Below are 16680 nucleotides of genomic sequence, written 5' to 3'. Positions count from 1 at the left end.
ACAGGCTATTTATGTGAGTGCTTGATGTACATATGAACTTTTCTCTCTTCCCTCCACCCTTGAAAATATTTATTTTTAAAATACTCTTTATTATATAAAACAAATAAACAGAAACATGATGGTCTTAAAGATTTGTTTTTAATCATTTGTATGGGGGGGAGGGGGGTATGTGCACGTGTGTGGGTACCCAAGGAGGTCAGAGGCATCAGATCCCCTGGAGTCACCACTGGTTTTAAGTCGTCTGATGTGGCTGTTGGGGACCTAACAGGCACATTGCGAAAGCAGCACCGAGCTCTGTCCAGCCCCTCACTTTCATTTGCAATGCCGTTCTCCCTTTATAACTAGCGGGTGGTGGCGGCGACTTCCCCTCAGGAAGTTCAGTCTCTGAACTTTCCTTCTGTGTCTCTCACGTTGCTTATGGAATGAATAAATGAATAAATGAGCGAGCCTGTGAGTACTCAGAGTCAACGGGCGCTTCCTGGCCGGTTTACTACTGTCAGGCATTCTGGGCATTCTATTATCAGACTCAGCAGGGGCAGGCAAACCTTTTCTGTAAAAGGTCAGCAGTAAGCACTTTTGGCTGGGCTGGTCATATGTTTTCCATGGGATACAGTCTGCCACTGTGCTATGAACACAACTATAGGAGATAGGTAAACAAGTGAGCACGTTTGTTTTCTGATACAGGTATGTTTACAGTAACTGACATTTGAATTTTACCTAGTTTTTTTTTTTTTTTTGCCAGAAAATTCATTTGATTTCCGCCCCCGCGCCCCCCACATCCCACCCATTAAAGACAGTAAAACTATTTTTAGTTCACAGCAGTAAAGGGCCCTAGAAGTCATCTGTTTTAAACGAACTTTGGCACCACGTAGAACGGAAGTTGAAGGATTGTCCTTTTCACTCTAGTGAAAACGCTTGCAGCTCCCTGGATTGGCCACTAGATGGTAATCTTTGCGAGCGCCTACCTCAGCCGGCGGTTCTTTGGCAAAGGGGACACATGGTACGTTTTCTAGGATGTGGTAGCATCCCTGTATTCGTACAGGTACACCGAAAACTTATCACAAACCATATTGGTAATTTTTCCCCTTTGCTTCTGTCTTTCATACCTGTTCATACATATTCCCTAAATTGTGACATACACAGTCGAGAAAACACAATCTGCGTCCTGAGGCGTCTGAGGTGACCAGTTTAAAGGTTTGGGACAACAATGTCTCTACATAGGGGTCAGTTAAAGCTTTAGGTGCTACAAGAGGCATCTGGAAACAGAGCCTACGCAAAATTCAGGTTAGCGAGCCGAACTCCTTCGTACCTTCAGAGGCTGTTTTTCCCAGGAGTGCTGGCAGTTCTGGCAACTTGGGAGGTTAATGCCAGAAATCACAAGTTTAAAGCCAGCTTGAACTGTATATATCCTGAGACACTTTCAAAACAGCAGCAGTAACAGCAGCGGCTATCTGAAATCATGCCTAGGTTTTGTGACGATCTACCCCTCTCTCCAAAACAGCCCCTTGTAATCTTCACACCATCTTTGTCTACTTTTGAGGATGTAGTCCAAGCTGACACCTCTCCACCACCTGCCCGGGAGTAGTGCCAATGCCCACTGTCTCACTGATGCGGGCCAGAGATATTATATGTCCTTGGAAGCAAAGGACAACCTTAGACAATGGGGAACCTCTGCTCACCTCCAAAACACAGAGGGAAATTTCAGGTAGGTGAAAACATTATTTAGAGCAACTTGAGTCTAGAATTCTGCTCTTTGATATTTATTTTTACTAATTTAATATTACATTTGTGTGTCTGTATGAAGATATGTGCACATAAGTCCAGGAGCTCTCTGAAGCCAGAGGTGTAGGATCTCCCGGGAACTGGAGTTAGAGTTGGCTGGGAGCCTCTGAACATAGGTGCTGGGAACCTAATCAGGGTCCTCTGCAGGAGTGGTATAGCACTCTCCACCTCTGAGCCAGCTCTCTAGCCTCTAGAACTCTGCATGTTATCACAGGGAAGATTTTAAAACACTTTAATATATCCTGGGTTTTTTAAATGGATGCGTCTTCTTGTTGACTAAAGGAACATATTTCTTTTGGCTAGCACCTTTAAGCGATGCTAACTGTATCATAAAGTCATGTTATAGACATGAATTCCCCAAGCAAGATTTGTGTACCCAGAAGCACCCTGCATTTTTAGCTTTCACTAACGTAGTGAATACATTTGGAAGTGCAAAGATCTCGCCACTTTCTGCCTTCTAATGTAATTCTTCCCAAACATATGAAAATGAGCCTATTTACATACATTCATCTGTAACACACATATATTAACTTATTGTAAGTTAATTTTCATTGTCTTCTCTATTGGGGTAAACTAATAGTTTGTTTTTAATGTGAGCTAGTAAATGACATTCTTCCTGAATTTCATTTTAGATTTGTTTGTTTTGTTTTGTTTTGGTTTGGTTTTTCCAGACAGGGTTTGTCTGTGTAACAGTCATGGCTGTCCTGGAACTGGCTCTGTAGACCAGGCTGCCCTCAAACTCACTGAAATCCACCTGCCTCTGCCTCCCAAGTGCTGGGATTAAAGGCGTGTGCCACCACTGCCCAGCTGTTTGTTTTAGTTTGAGATAGAGTCTCACTGTGTAATCCTGGCTCGCCTGGAGTTCTCTATGAGAAATGGTTAATTATATTTACTGTAATAAGAGACAAATGTAATATTTTATGTTAGATTCCTATTGATGGGGTAACAAACTATTATAAACTTAGTGACTTAGAACAATGTAACTTTATAACCATCTACAGTTCTGGTGAGCAGAGGCAAAAATGGGGTCCCCTTGATAGTAGGACTGAGTTCCTTCTGGAAGCTCTGGAGTGGGGATCTCTTTCTTTGCCTATCCCAATTTCCACATGTCTCCTGTGTGTCTTGGCTCATACCCACCCACCCCGTCTCTGAAATCATCAGGTACTTTGCAGTGACTCTGGCCCTTTTTCCTCCATGATCATCTCCTCTGCTCCCGCTTTCTTCTGATGAGGATCACTGTGATTACATTGGTCCCACCAGGATAATCTCCCTGAAAGATCCTAATTTAGTCACATTTGAAAAGTTCCTCCTGGCATGTGTCACTCACAGTCCATTTGCTGATCCCCTACCTGAATATCACAGATCTGTTTATAAAGAACATGCTTTTCGACTCATGATTCAGAAGGCTGGGGAAGTCCATGATCGGGTGGCTGAATGTGGAGAAGTCCTCTTGTTGGTAGGACTTTCTGCAGAGGTCCAAGGTGGAGCAGGACATTGCAGTGTGGGACAGAGCATTCCCACTCACATCTTTCCTCTGACAAAACCACAGTACTGTCAGATTAAGGTCCTCCGTGTGGCCTCATTTAACTTTTATTACTTTCCACAGAACTTTCAAATACCACAACTGGATTACGTTTACGTCCTCTCTATACCTCATGAGTCTATTTCAACATGAATTTTGGTGGACTCTGTAGACAGCATTTGTAAGGTGGCATGTATCGTTCTGGGGATTTGAACTTGGACATCTTCTAAGGGGCTTCTGTCTTCCACCACATCACTCTACTGTGATAAGATGAATAGCCATAGACAAAGCTAAAGCTCAGAGTTTTTGTCTTTCATCTCTGTCTCAGGTCGGGTAGATGTCTTCCTCGACCATGGCTTAGACTGAACATGTCCCAGTACAGCATCTAGAGTAGGTCTGAGGCCTTGCCAGACTGAGTGCTATCCTCAGAGCAGTTGTTGAAAAGACTGTGAGTTACAGAGCAATGTTGACACAGGACACTTACTGGAAGCTAGCTGGGTTGAAAATACTCCTTCATAGTTTTGTTTTCACCCTCTTGGCATCAGTGATATTTAGTTTTTTGGTTTTTATTGTCTTTCTTATACATCCTTCTCCTCTTATTCTTTGAGAGAGGGTCATCCTATTTAGCCGGTGACCTCAAACTCACAGTCCACCTGCCCTAGCCTCTACAGTGGCTGGTGTAGTGGTTTGAATGAGAATGGCTCCCATAGGCTCATGTTGGAGTGCTTGGTTCCTAGTTGGTGGACTGTTTGGGAAGGATTAGGAGATGTGGCCTTGCTGGAGGAGGTATGTCATTGGGAGTTAGCTTTTGAGGTCAGCCACACTAGGCCCAGTCTCTCTCCCTCTGCCTCCATCTTGCAGATAAGAAACAAGCTCTCAGCTACTGCTCCAGCACCACACCTGCCTGCCTGCCTGCTACAATGTTTCCTGCCATATGGTCATGGACTAACTGTTTGGAACTGGAAGCAAGCCCCAAATGAAATGCTTTCTTTTTTAAGTTTCCTTAGTCATGGTGTCTCTTCACAGCAACAGAACAGCAACTGAGACAGCTGGGATTGCAGGTGGATATGACCACACCCAACCCTGATGCTTTCCTTTTCAGGCACTAGTTTAAAATGCTTCGAGTTGTTTTGCTTTTTGGGATATATCTGAAATCACTGAGATTCTCTAGCTCCTGTGTTCCAAGAATCAGGACATGCTGGATGACAAGGGGGTTGGATGTGTTTCCAAGGCTCAAAGGAGTTTTGAGACATTCAACTTGGCTGAAGATACATTGGAACTTCTGGGTCATCCTGATAACTGGGGGAGGATGTGACAGAATAAAAATAAAGCAAAGTGGCCACCACTGAACAAGTGCTTTAAAATGCCAAGAGTTGTGCTATCCTTGTGCATATCACCCAATGTGATGATCACCACCACCCAGTGAGGCAGAGGTTTCCACCCTTGTTCCACAGGTTCCATTTTCAGGTGGTAGTAGCAGGCTCAGCGCACATGAGCTACTGCATTTGCAAAGATCTAGGGCAGAGGGTCCTCTGTAAACCAGTGTGTCCTGGTTTGTTTGTACTGCTATACAGAATGTCAGAGACCGTACAATTTATAATGAGCAGACAATTTATAATGAGCAGACATTTGTTGACTCACGATTCTGGAGGCTGATGAGAAACCTTCTTACTGCATCACAGAAGGGCAGAAGATCCCCTGTGGGTAGAAGATGTGGTGAGAGGCCAAATTCATCCTTTTTTGCAGGAATCCATTCCGTTGATAATGGGATTAATTGATTTATGAGAGCAGAGCTCTAATGAACTAATCATCCTCGAAGATGCTGCCTCTCCAGAGCGCAGCACTGATTAATGTTTTTTCTGGAACTCAGGACAAGTCTCACTCAGTGCCTGTGGCTCCTCCCAGTGCTCCTCCCCTTCCCCCTCCCAGGGCTGGGCTTCTGCTTCCCTTCCCCCAGCCTGGTCCCTACCCCTGTCTCTTGACCTCTTGGCCTCTTGGCCTGGGCCACCTCTCAGTCCGGAGCTCCTGTCTTGCTCTCCCTCCCCTTGTCTCTTCTCATGGTCTGGTTCAGTCTGCCGGCCATGCTCAGCCTGGACTCTTCCCTCTGCCTGCTTTCTCCCTATGTCTACAATAACAATCTTCTCCATACTTCAGGAGTAGTCATGTCTTCCGCATTTTATTTCTTTTTTTAAAATGCAGTTATGTTTTCCGACACTTGAACTTTGAGGGTCAGACTCAAACTGTAGCAATCGAGAATCTAAACATATCCAGGAACTAAAAAATACTACACAGAAGCTAAACCACAGCGCAGAATCTGTAAGAGCCTTTCTCCTCAACCTCAGTGAGATCTGCCTGCTGGCCAAGGAGTGGTGTTAAATTCACAGGGAGTTTTAGAATTATCCCTACAATGTCTTTCCTCTTGGGTGGGAGGAAGGGCAAAGCACGTTGATGTTTTCCTGACAGCAGACTTCTGCTTGAGCGGAGTTGGATGGAAAGACAGGGATGGGTGCTGTTAGTTTCAAAGTCTGCCGAATCTGCATCCAGCTCTGCACCATCAGTGATGTTCTAAGAACGGGGCACCCCTGACCTCCAATGCTATGTGCTGCTATGTGAGACCCAGGAGACATTGGAGAGAAGGATGCCCCTTGAATCTTAAGAGTTCTGGTATGTATATGCATATGCCAAAGGCCCATTTTTGTTTCTGCTATTTATTTCTTGCCATCGGGGGAGACTGGGAGGGGATGGGGCAAGGGGCCCATCTCACTTGAGAAAGTCTGGGTCTGACAGCTGAAGGGTCCCAGAGCAGCCAATATACCTTGCCTCTTCTCTCTGTCCATTCCAGTTGTCTGCTTTTGATTGACAGAGGCATCTGGGAGCTAAAAATATCCTACTGGCCAAGTGCTCCTGATTTCAGCTCAAGCTGAACATGACTGCAGTCCAGAACATAGCACATGCAGGGAGTATCTTCAAACAGGTTTTCAAAACCCATCAGGCTCCGCGTCAGGACCACACGAGCCTGTGGTCATTTCCTGTCTTGGCGTCTTTTCTGGGAGGTGAATGAGACCTTTGTCAGGTCGGGTCGTTTGCCTTTTCCCTCCAGGAACAGTGGTGGAGGGGGAGGTGAGGACCTAGCTGCCCAGAGGAGTGGGGAGGGGAGGCAGCCTGTCCATTTATAGACCTGCTCTCTGGGACGACCGAGGTGCTAAATAGCACCAAGGACAAGAGGCTTGGCTCAGTGCGAGCCACCCCACTGCCCGGGCTGACGGAGTCGGAGATGACAAGAGGCAGCATGGAGAATGTGGAGGTCTTCACTTCGGAAGGCAAAGGCAGAGGTCTGAAGGCCACGAAGGAATTCTGGGCTGCGGACGTGGTCTTTGCTGAGCGGGCTTATTCTGCAGTGGTTTTCGACAGGTATGGCATGCGGGGAGTGGCCTTCTCCACTGCTGCTTTGACTGGTGCCAAGCTCTCAGGTGCAGGCCCCCAAAGTCAGCAGGGGAAGGAATCCAGTTCATGGGGTCCTCGATTGGTGATGAAAATTTTATTACATTTATTTAGGGGTGTGTGTGCAGAACACACACCTGCCGCAGCGTGGAACACACACCTGCCGCAGTGCGTGTGGGAAGGCCAGAGGATAGTTTTCCGTGTCGGTTCTCTCCTTCTACCATGCAGGCTCCAGGGATTGAACTCAGGCCGTCAGGCTTGTTGGCAAGCACCTTCAGCTGAGCCATCTTGCTGGCCCTTCAAATTGCACTTCTTCTTCTTCTTCTTCTTCTTCTTTTTTTTTTTTTTTTTTTTTTTTTTTGGTTTTTTGAGACAAGGTTTCTCTGTGTAGCTTTGCGCCTTTCCTGGAACTCACTCTGTAGCCCAGGCTGGCCTCGAACTCAGAGAGAGCCGCCTGGCTCTGCCTCCCAGTGCTGGAATTAAAGCGTGCGCCACCACCGCCCGGCCCAAATTGCACTTCGGATCGCTCTGCTGGTATTTCTTTTCTGTAGGGAGTCGTTGCTTCTGACTCTTTGTGGCCCCTATCAGAGTGGCAGAGCTGAGCAGGGGCCTCTAGGCACTTTATCCTAATCACAGAGAACATGTCTGAGAGACTGTGAGGGGTGGGGGTGGGGTGGATGGGTGTGGTGCAGTGGGAAACATTTTCTTACAAAAAAAAAAAAACAACAAACCCCAACTTACTTTTAGTTTCTTTGGAAATACAAGCGAGGCTAAATAAACCTGTATAAACCCATTATAAGTCTGTATAAACCCGTTAGAATATAAAACATTTGTTGGAACTTTAAGAAATTAGCTTTAATTATTAACAACACAAGAATCCATTTACTTCCAAATATTAGAGTCTTGCCCAGTGTACCTCAGGGGTAACTTGTGCTTTACTTTAAATCAGCTTTTTCCAGAACATTCTTATGTTATTTCATACATTGATTTGCACTGAGCAAGCTGGTTAGCCACAGTTTGTTCGTTTAGGTTTTTGCTGTTGTTGTTGTTGTTTTTGTTTTGCTTTCGTGAAAGTCTGTCAGCTTAGAGCTTGCTTTTTCCTTTAAACAATGTTCTGGGGCTGGAGAGATGGCTCAGTGGTTAAGAGCACTGACTGCTCTTCCAGAGGTCCTGAGTTCAATTCCCTGCAACCACATGGTGACTCACAACCACTTGCAATTAGATCTGGTTCCCTCTTCTGGCCTGCAAGGACACATGCAGGCAGAACACTGTATACAAAATAAATAAATCTTTTTTTTTTTTTTTTTGGTTTTTCGAGACAGGGTTTCTCTGTGTAGCTTTGCGCCTTTCCTGGAACTCACTTGGTAGCCCAGGCTGGCCTCGAACTCACAGAGATCCGCCTGGCTCTGCCTCCCGAGTGCTGGGATTAAAGGCGTGCGCCACCACCGCCCGGCAAAATAAATAAATCTTAAACCCCCCCCCCCCCCAATGTTCTGAGTCTATCCTTGTGAGGACAGTAAGTCTACAGATCTTCATTTGTTTTTAAAAATTGCGTGTGTGCTCCTGCACGTAGGTGTGCATGTGCTAGTATGTACATATGGAGGCTAGAGAACAATTTCTGGAGTCGGTTCTCTCCCTCTGCTCCATGGGTTCCAGGGCTTGAACTCAGATCCTCGGCTTTGGCAGTGGGACCTTTACCTGCTGAGCCATCTCGCTGGTCCTGATACATCTTGTAAATCCCCAGATATCTAGTTATTTTAACTATGTGTAGAGCTTTCCATATTGATCCATGAACTACACGGGATATCCTGTAGTAATACTTCTGTAAATATTCAAGCCTATAAATATATGTACAACATTTACTCATCTATGTTCCAATCAAGACACATTTGATGAGTTCCTATTTCTCATAAAATCAAATATTCCTGCAATTCAAATGTGTTCCAGTATCCACAGGTACACGGTGTGATGATTCTTCTCTAGGCCATCGGTGTTCACAGGTACAGAGTGTGATTCTTCTTTAGAGCATCAATGCCCACAGGTACACAGTGTGATTCTTCTCTAGGCCATCAGTGCCCACAGGTACACAGTGTGATTCTCCTCTAGGCCATTGGTGCCCACAGGTACACAGTGTGATTCTCCTCTAGGCCATTGGTGCCCACAGGTACACAGTGTGATTCTCCTCTAGGCCATTGGTGCCCACAGGTACACAGTGTGATTCTTCTCTAGGCCATTGGTGCCCACAGGTACACAGTGTGATTCTTCTCTAGGCCATCGGTGCCCACAGGTACACAGTGTGATTCTTCTCTAGGGCATGTAACTAGAAGGGGCTTGCTGTTTTCATCTTTAAAAGGGTCTGTCAAAGCTATATTCCCATTTCCCTACCACCCTGTCTACACGGAGCTATCTAAATTTTAAAATAGTACTTAACCCTTATTTAAAAACAAGCGAACAACCCATTAGAATGGCGGTATTTTCTGAGCCACAGTGGAGTGACCTGTCTGGTGTTTGTGTGGCTTGAATGAAGACGCCCTCTGATGAGCTGGGCAGGTGAGTGGCTGCAGTGACCGCTGTTGTGGGGTGAGTCCTTCAGAGATAGCTGGTTAGCATTTACATTCTCTTCCCCACCACCCCACCACAAGGCCTTCCAAGACCTTCAGGAAAAAAGGCTGTGAACCAGGGAATGTGGCTCATTGCCATCCAAGGAGTAATCAGGAGCCCAAGTGACATGAATAGCATTTCAGAGAAGTGTGTGTGTGGTGTGTGTGTGTGTGTGTGTGTGTGTGTGTGTGTGTGTGTGTGTTTTGTTGTTTTTGTTTTGCAAAGATGGTTAAATAAGTGTCTTTGGAATTAACATTTAAAAGCCGCAAAGGTTGAAGTAATTTAAACCGTCACTACCTACACCACCATCACCACCATCACTACCTACACCATCATCACCATCACTATCACCACCATCACCATCATCACCATCACTACCACCACCATCACCATCATCACAAGCACTATCACTACCATGGCTATCATCATCATTGCCACCTTCACCACCGTCACCATCATCACAAGCACTATCACCACCATCACCACCACTACCACCACCATCACCACCATCACCATCATCACAATCACTATCACTACAATGGCTATCATCATCACAATCAATATCACCACCATCACCATCATCACAATCACTATCACTACCATGGCTATCATCATAAATTGCCACCTTCACCACCATCACCATAATCACAATCACTATCACCACCATCACCATCATCACAATCACTATCACCACCGTCACCATCATCACAATCACTATCACCACCGTCACCATTATCACAATCACTATCACCACCGTCACCATCACAATCACTATCATCGCTATAGGCATCATCACCCCCTGACAGGGAAGAGCTCATCACTGAACCATTCTCCTGGCTGAGTTTCCCACACTAGACTAGATTTTATAATTTGCTTTGTTTATTTAAGAGCTCCTGTGGCTCAGGCTTGCCTCAAACTCACCCTATGCTGAGGCTGGCCTTGAGTTCTTGGTCCTCTGGACTCTACTTCTCGGGTTCTGGGATTATGGACTATGCTACCACACTCGGCTTATAATTTGCTTTTAAAATTGTTACTTCTTTTCACTCTGCTTCTTACAAATTTTAGCTTAAAAAATATTTAACCTCACTAAAAGATGTCAGGCTCTCAAGTGTTTTCTGGGCATGCCTAGATTCTTTTAAACCCTTGACACTGAATTGTCATTGCTTTTAAGCGGCAGGGTCCTGGAAGTTCTGTCTAGAGACGAAGAGGGCGATCGATTCTCCAGGCCCTTCCCTATGTGCTGAGGGAGACTCGGTGAGGTACTGTGCACAGAATCAGGCCACAGCAGGGAATGGACTCACATGACCCAAAGAGCTTACGGTCTGAAACTCTGTGGGTTGTAGTGGGCTAAAGTGCAGCAAGAGAGGGGTCTAAGCTAGTAAAATGGAGCTTATGCTGATTAGTATTTTAATTTAATATCAAATATAAGAAAGGCACAGCAATGATGACTATGGGCAATGCTAAGAACCCCAAATTTCAATTCTCCCTCCTTCCCTGAGATAAGGTTTTACTATGTAACCCATGTTGTCCTCCTGCCTCTGCTTCCTAAGTGCTCTACACCTAGTTCAATTGTGTGTGTGTGTGTGTGTGTGTGTGTGTGTGTGTGAGTGTGTGTGATGTGCACATAAGTGCCGTTGCCCAGGAGGTCAGATGAAGGCTTCAGACTTCCAGGAGTGGAGTTATAGGTGGTGGTGAGCCACCTGACATGGATGCTGGGAACCAAACTCTGGTCTTCTGCAAGAACAGTAAGTACCCTTAACTCCTGAGCCATGTCCTCAGTCCTCTCAACTTTCCCCATCAATGATAATAATAATAATAATAATAATAATAATAATAATAATAATAATAATAAATAATGTTCCAGGTGTCTTGAATGTAGAGTTAATTTGGCCTCTGGTTCTCCATGAATCCTAAGCCAGGGAAACATCTACAAGTGGAAGGTCAAGGTTTGTGTGGATGTGCATATGTCATTTTCATTTCCAAGGGGAAAGTCAATAGCTTTCATTGCTTTCAAATGGTCTTCAATAAAATTTTTCATTCATTTTACACATCAATCAAAGATCCTCCTCTTTCCCTTCTCCCACCTCTTTTAAATTCTTTTTCTTTTTTTTTCCTGTGCTACAGGGTGAACCCAGTGCCTGCACATAGTAGGCAAATGTTATACCACTGACCTATATCCCAACCCCGCCCCCACCCCCCTTTTTTGTTTTTACCAGACAGAGTTTCTCTGTATAGCCCTGGCTGTCCTGGAACTCACTCTGTATATAGATCAAGTTGGCCTCAAACTCACAGAGAGCTTCATGCCTCTGCCTTCTGAGTGCTGAGATTAAAGGCATATGCCACTACCACTCAGCATCCCTTCCAAATTACTCTGGTTAAGAATTGAAAGTACCTGCCGGGTGGTGGTGGCGCACGCCTTTAATCCCAGCACTCGGGAGGCAGAGCCAGGCGAATCTCTGTGAGTTCGAGGCCAGCCTGGGCTACCAAATGAGTTCCAGGAAAAGGCGCAAAGCTACACAGAGAAACCCTGTCTCGAAAAACCAAAAAAAAAAAAAAAAAAAAAAAAAAAAAAAGAATTGAAAGTACCCAGTGGGGCTTGTGCATATTTCTATGTGTAGGTAAAATGAAAAGGAGGAACATGAGAAAAGTTGAATACTTTCAAAGAAATTGCTGTCAGTCAGGCTATTTTTGAAAATCAAACCAGTTATGAGCTTTCTTAGGCCCAGTGGGGACAGCTGGGTTTTTATCGGCGTGTTCTTTGTAAGCCTGTGGGAGAGACAGGATCAGCCCTGCCATACACAGTACACATGTGGCTTCTAATCTGGCAACAGCTGGTGAGTGGGTGGGTGGGGGCAATCATCGTTATAAATAGAAATAATTTAATAACAGGATTAGAGAAATTCTTGAGCAATTAGTTCAGAAAATGAGGTAAGTGTTTACTAAATCATTAGGTTTCTCTCTTCAGTGTTTAAACTTGTTGAGAATAACTGTGATAGATTTAGAATTATGCCTTTTATTTGGCCATGCTTGGGTGTAGAGACGAGATGTGTTGACATACCACACAAACTGTTGTGAGTTATATTGCTAAACTTTACTAAATAATAGAAGTTTGTGAATAATTGACATTTTATTTTATTACCAGCTTTTGGAGACAAGTCTTCTAGGGCTCAGGCTGGCTTTGAACTCTGTGTTCAAGAAGGCAGCTTTGAGCCACTGGTCTTCCTGCCTCTACCTCCAAATGCTGGGCTTACAGGTGTGTGCCACCATGTTCGACCCTATTCTTTAATATTTTGAGACAGGGTTTTACTGTGCAGCACAGACTGTCCAGGAACTCTAGATCCTGCTGCATTTGCCTCCCTAGTGTTTGGGGTCACAGACTAGCAATGACTGCCTTTAAAACCTAGAAAAAAAAATGACAAATTCCTGGCAGAATGCGGTCACTTTTCCTCATTCCCTCCTGTGGGTGTGACATGAACTTAGAATGAGGGGTGTCAGCTGGAGAGCAGAATGTGTCCAGGTGTGACTATGGGTGTGAGCATCATCTCACACCTGTGAGAGCTGTTGTGGAGCAAACCCTGAGAGCTGTGGTATAATTTTCTTACTTGTGTGTGTCTGTGTGTCTCTCTCTGTGTGAATGTGGGTGCATCCATGTCGTGATAACACATGTGGGAGTCAGCTATCCCGATCTGATTCCAAAGTGAACTCCTCTGCCCAGCTGTTTCCTAGTGTTCGTCAAGAGGACAGCCTTCGGGCACATCTGGTTTGGGGGCTGCTTCTCTAGAAAGCACCCTTCCAAAGTCAGCGACCTCTTCAGATGCTGTAGCCGGAGGGGCCTGGGGACCACTGCCTTTGGCATGTGTTAGAAGGGAAGACTTTGGGTTCATCTACATGCTGGCACATTTGGAAAGGATGGTTTGGAAGAGCAGCCATTTGTGGGCACATTTTGGGAGAGAGGTCTTCAGTTTTGCCATATGTTGGTGTGTCTCAAAAGAATGGTTCTCTAATGCTGCTTTCTGGTTCTCAGAATTAATTGTTAAAAAATATTTATTTTAGCTTTATGTGTGTGTGTGGATACCCACAGAGGCCAAAAAAAGAGTGTTAGATACCTGACCTTGTGGTTACAGGTGGTTGTGAGTCATCCAGTGATATGAGTGCTGAGAACTGAACTTGGGTCTTCTGGAAGAGCCAGTAAGTGCTCTTAACCACTGAGCCGTCCCTCCAGACCCATTTAAAACTTTCTTAGTATATTCCAGAGCAGTGTTCACAGGCATGACTTTTAAAGGAGAGACTAAGAGCAGATGCCCCCTCCCCCCATCCCCCCCCCCCCCCCGACAGACAGGACCTTCTCTGTGGCTGCTGGCGCTTTCTCCATCATTTCCCTTTCTCTTTGTGACCGACACTCTTCCTTTGGTTGGAATTTCATTGTTTCTTTTGGCTTCTTTGATTTTATTTTTTTCTGTTCTCCCAGGAGCTGTTGTGAGGCTTGTTTCTCTTGCTTCAGCTTTTCTTTCCCTGAGCTGTTCTACTGCACGGAGTCCTGGCTTCCAGAGACTGCTGAGGCACGCTCTTCCAGATGAGGGGTGATGTGTGGTGGAGTGTCAGTTGAACTTGGTCTTTTTACATCATCTTGCTGTAGAGCCTTCCTGGTAATTGCTCTGACTTCCATAAGTGGACTTTGCCCCTGTACTGCTGTAAGGATGCTGTGTGGAGAACCCTAAAATTGGGGAGATGCTCCCTCTGGCTCCTGGCATCTCTCTTCTGTTCTGGATAGCATCTCTTTTCTGCTGCTGCCACTGACATCATCTTTTGTAGCTGGAGAGTTTTCTCTCTGGTTTGCGCCAAACCCTGGCAGTCCGACAGCCCACTTATAAAATAAACACACAGACGCTTTTATTATTTAAACTGTTTGGCCTAATGGCTCAAGCTTCTAGCTATCTAGTTCTTACATTTTAAATTAATCCATTTCTATAAATCTATACCTTGCCACGTGGCTCGTGGCTTACTGGCGTCTTCACATGCTGCTTGTCATGGTGGTGGCTGGCAATAGCTCCCTCACTCAGCCTTCCACTTCCCAGAATTCTCCTCTCTCCTTGTCCCGCCTACTTTCTGCCTGGCCACTGGCCAATCAGTGTTTTATTTATTGACCAATCAGAGTAATTTGACATACAGACCATCCCACAGCAATCTTTAGTGGCTGTGTGGGAACTCCTAGGAAGCACTGTTAGTGAGTTTTTCTGGGTTGCTACTTATCTGCTTAGTGTCACTCTTCTGGCTTGTGGAAGTTGGTGTTTTAATAAAAGTGATGCTAAAAATAGTCAGGGATGTGGGGGTGGGTGGGTGGGGATGGCTCAGTGGAATAAATGCTTGCTGCATGTGCATGAGGACCTGCGTTTGAATCCCCAGCACACATGTGAAAGGATGGGACAGTCCTTTGGCTCTTGCAGGGAGTGGAGACAGGAGCATCCCCAGTGCTGGCTGAGCATCCAGTCTACACGAAACAGTGAGTTCCAGGTACAGTGAGAAATGTCTCAAAAAGTATGATGGAGAACAACAGAGGAGGACACTGGATGTTAAACTCTGTCTTTCCATGCAACATACATGCATAACACACACACACACACACACACACACACACACATACACACACCCCACAATACTGGCCATGGTAACACCTGCCTATAATTCCAATATTTGGGATATTAAGGCAAGAGGACCACACATTTGAGACCAACTTGGGCTTCATAGAGAAAAACAAACAAACAAACAAACAGGACAAGACTAACAAAGCCAGACAAACAGACTGTCCTTATGCTTCAACAAGGACGCTGTACTGCCTAATTGGTGCCTAGGTTTATAACAGGCAGTACAGACCTGGCCCCAGAAATGCCTCAAAGATTGACAAGGACCAGATCAAGACTGCATCAGGCAGCTGCATGTGCTCACCTACTCTGATGGTTCCTTTCCACAAATGCCTGCTGTGACTGACTCCCCTTTGCCTAAAGGATAAGGGTGCAGTCCTGAGGGTGGCCGCCCCCAGCCTCTGCAGTTTGGTCATCTCTCAACATTGTTCCCCAGAACAGGGCATCCTATGGGCTCCCCTTCCAACAGGTGCCTGCATGCCACCTGTTCCCAAGCCTTTGACTTCCATCAATACCTCTTCGCAGAAGACCTTGACCTCTCTGGGTACAAACTCAGCCCACCTTAGACAGTTAGAACAATGCCTCTTTGCCATCTTGTGGATTGAGTTTCTGGATGTCTTGCCTCCCCCGACCTTGGTGGAAATAAAGTCTCCCTTCCTTGATTCTTATTGCAATTCACCTCCATCTTCATACATGTTTATGTACCAGCTCATCCTGGGGTCTACTAGGAAGCAACATCTACGTGTTATTTATCTTTAAATACCCCCTGTGATGATTTGAATGAGATGTTCCCCATATTATCGGACATTTAAATACTTGGTCCCAGTTGGGGATGCGGTTTGAGGATGCTTAGGAAGCCTGGCCTTGCTGGAGGAAGTATGTCACTAGAGGAAGATTTTGAGAGCTTGAAGACTTGCTCCATTTGGAGTTCACTTGTGGTTCTAAATGTGAGCTCTCGGCTGCTGCTCCAGTCACCATGCCTGCCTGCTGCCATGCTTCCCACTGCAGTGGGGATGGGCTCTTGTTCTTCTGGAATGGGCTTTGGGTATGTTAGATAAATATCTACCAATTGAGCTACATCTCCAGCACTGAGGCTGGGTTTTTAAGCAGGTTGGAGACACAGAAGCATTGGCTCAGCCCTTTTGGCTCCAGGGTATTTTTGCAGGGGTGTTCATCCACCGTGCAGACACCTTGTCTCTGCATTTATCTGTTATGGCTCGTTATTCCCATACAAGGAGTGGCACACAGCTGCCATTCTACTGCTCTTGACTCTGACAGATGACAGACCCCAGGACAGGGCTGCAGGGTGAGGAGTGACTGGAGACATTCCTCTAGGGCAGAGAGTACTCCAGGCCTCTAGCAAAGCGGTGCCTGCCCCGTATTCTGGGAGCCTTGGCCGGGAGCAGGGACTTATGAGACCAATATCCCTGTGAAGACAGCGATCACTAGCACTCTAAAGAGCATATTAGAAAGAGAGTAGCAGGGCTGGGGAGGTGGCTCAGCAGTTAAGAGCTCTAGCTGATCTTCCGTAGGTTCTGGGTTCAATTCCCGACACCTGCATGGTGGCTTACAGCAGTCTGTACAACTCTAGTTCCAGGGGGCCTGACACCCTTTTCTGACCCCTGTGAGCACCATACACACACCTGCTACACAGACACACATGCAGGCAAAACATCCATACATGTAAATATACAA

At 45.7% G+C, this 16680-nt stretch overlaps 1 protein-coding gene across 1 annotated transcript in view; it reads left to right on the top strand.

Moving 5' to 3' along the window:
• The first annotated feature begins 6324 nt into the window (after positions 1-6324).
• Positions 6325-16680, top strand: part of Smyd1 (SET and MYND domain containing 1) — a 50920-nt gene continuing 40564 nt past the window's right edge. Inside the window, exon 1 of the mRNA XM_059256709.1 lies at positions 6325-6715. Within this exon, the coding sequence (XP_059112692.1) occupies positions 6579-6715 (137 nt within the window). The 5' untranslated portion in view covers positions 6325-6578. The remainder of the gene's footprint in view (positions 6716-16680) is intronic.

Source organism: Peromyscus eremicus, chromosome 3 (assembly GCF_949786415.1).
Source record: "Peromyscus eremicus chromosome 3, PerEre_H2_v1, whole genome shotgun sequence".
Lineage (NCBI taxonomy): Eukaryota > Metazoa > Chordata > Mammalia > Rodentia > Cricetidae > Peromyscus > Peromyscus eremicus.
The sequence above is the reverse complement of the archived record's forward strand: the minus strand, read 5'-3'. Positions and strand labels throughout refer to the sequence as shown.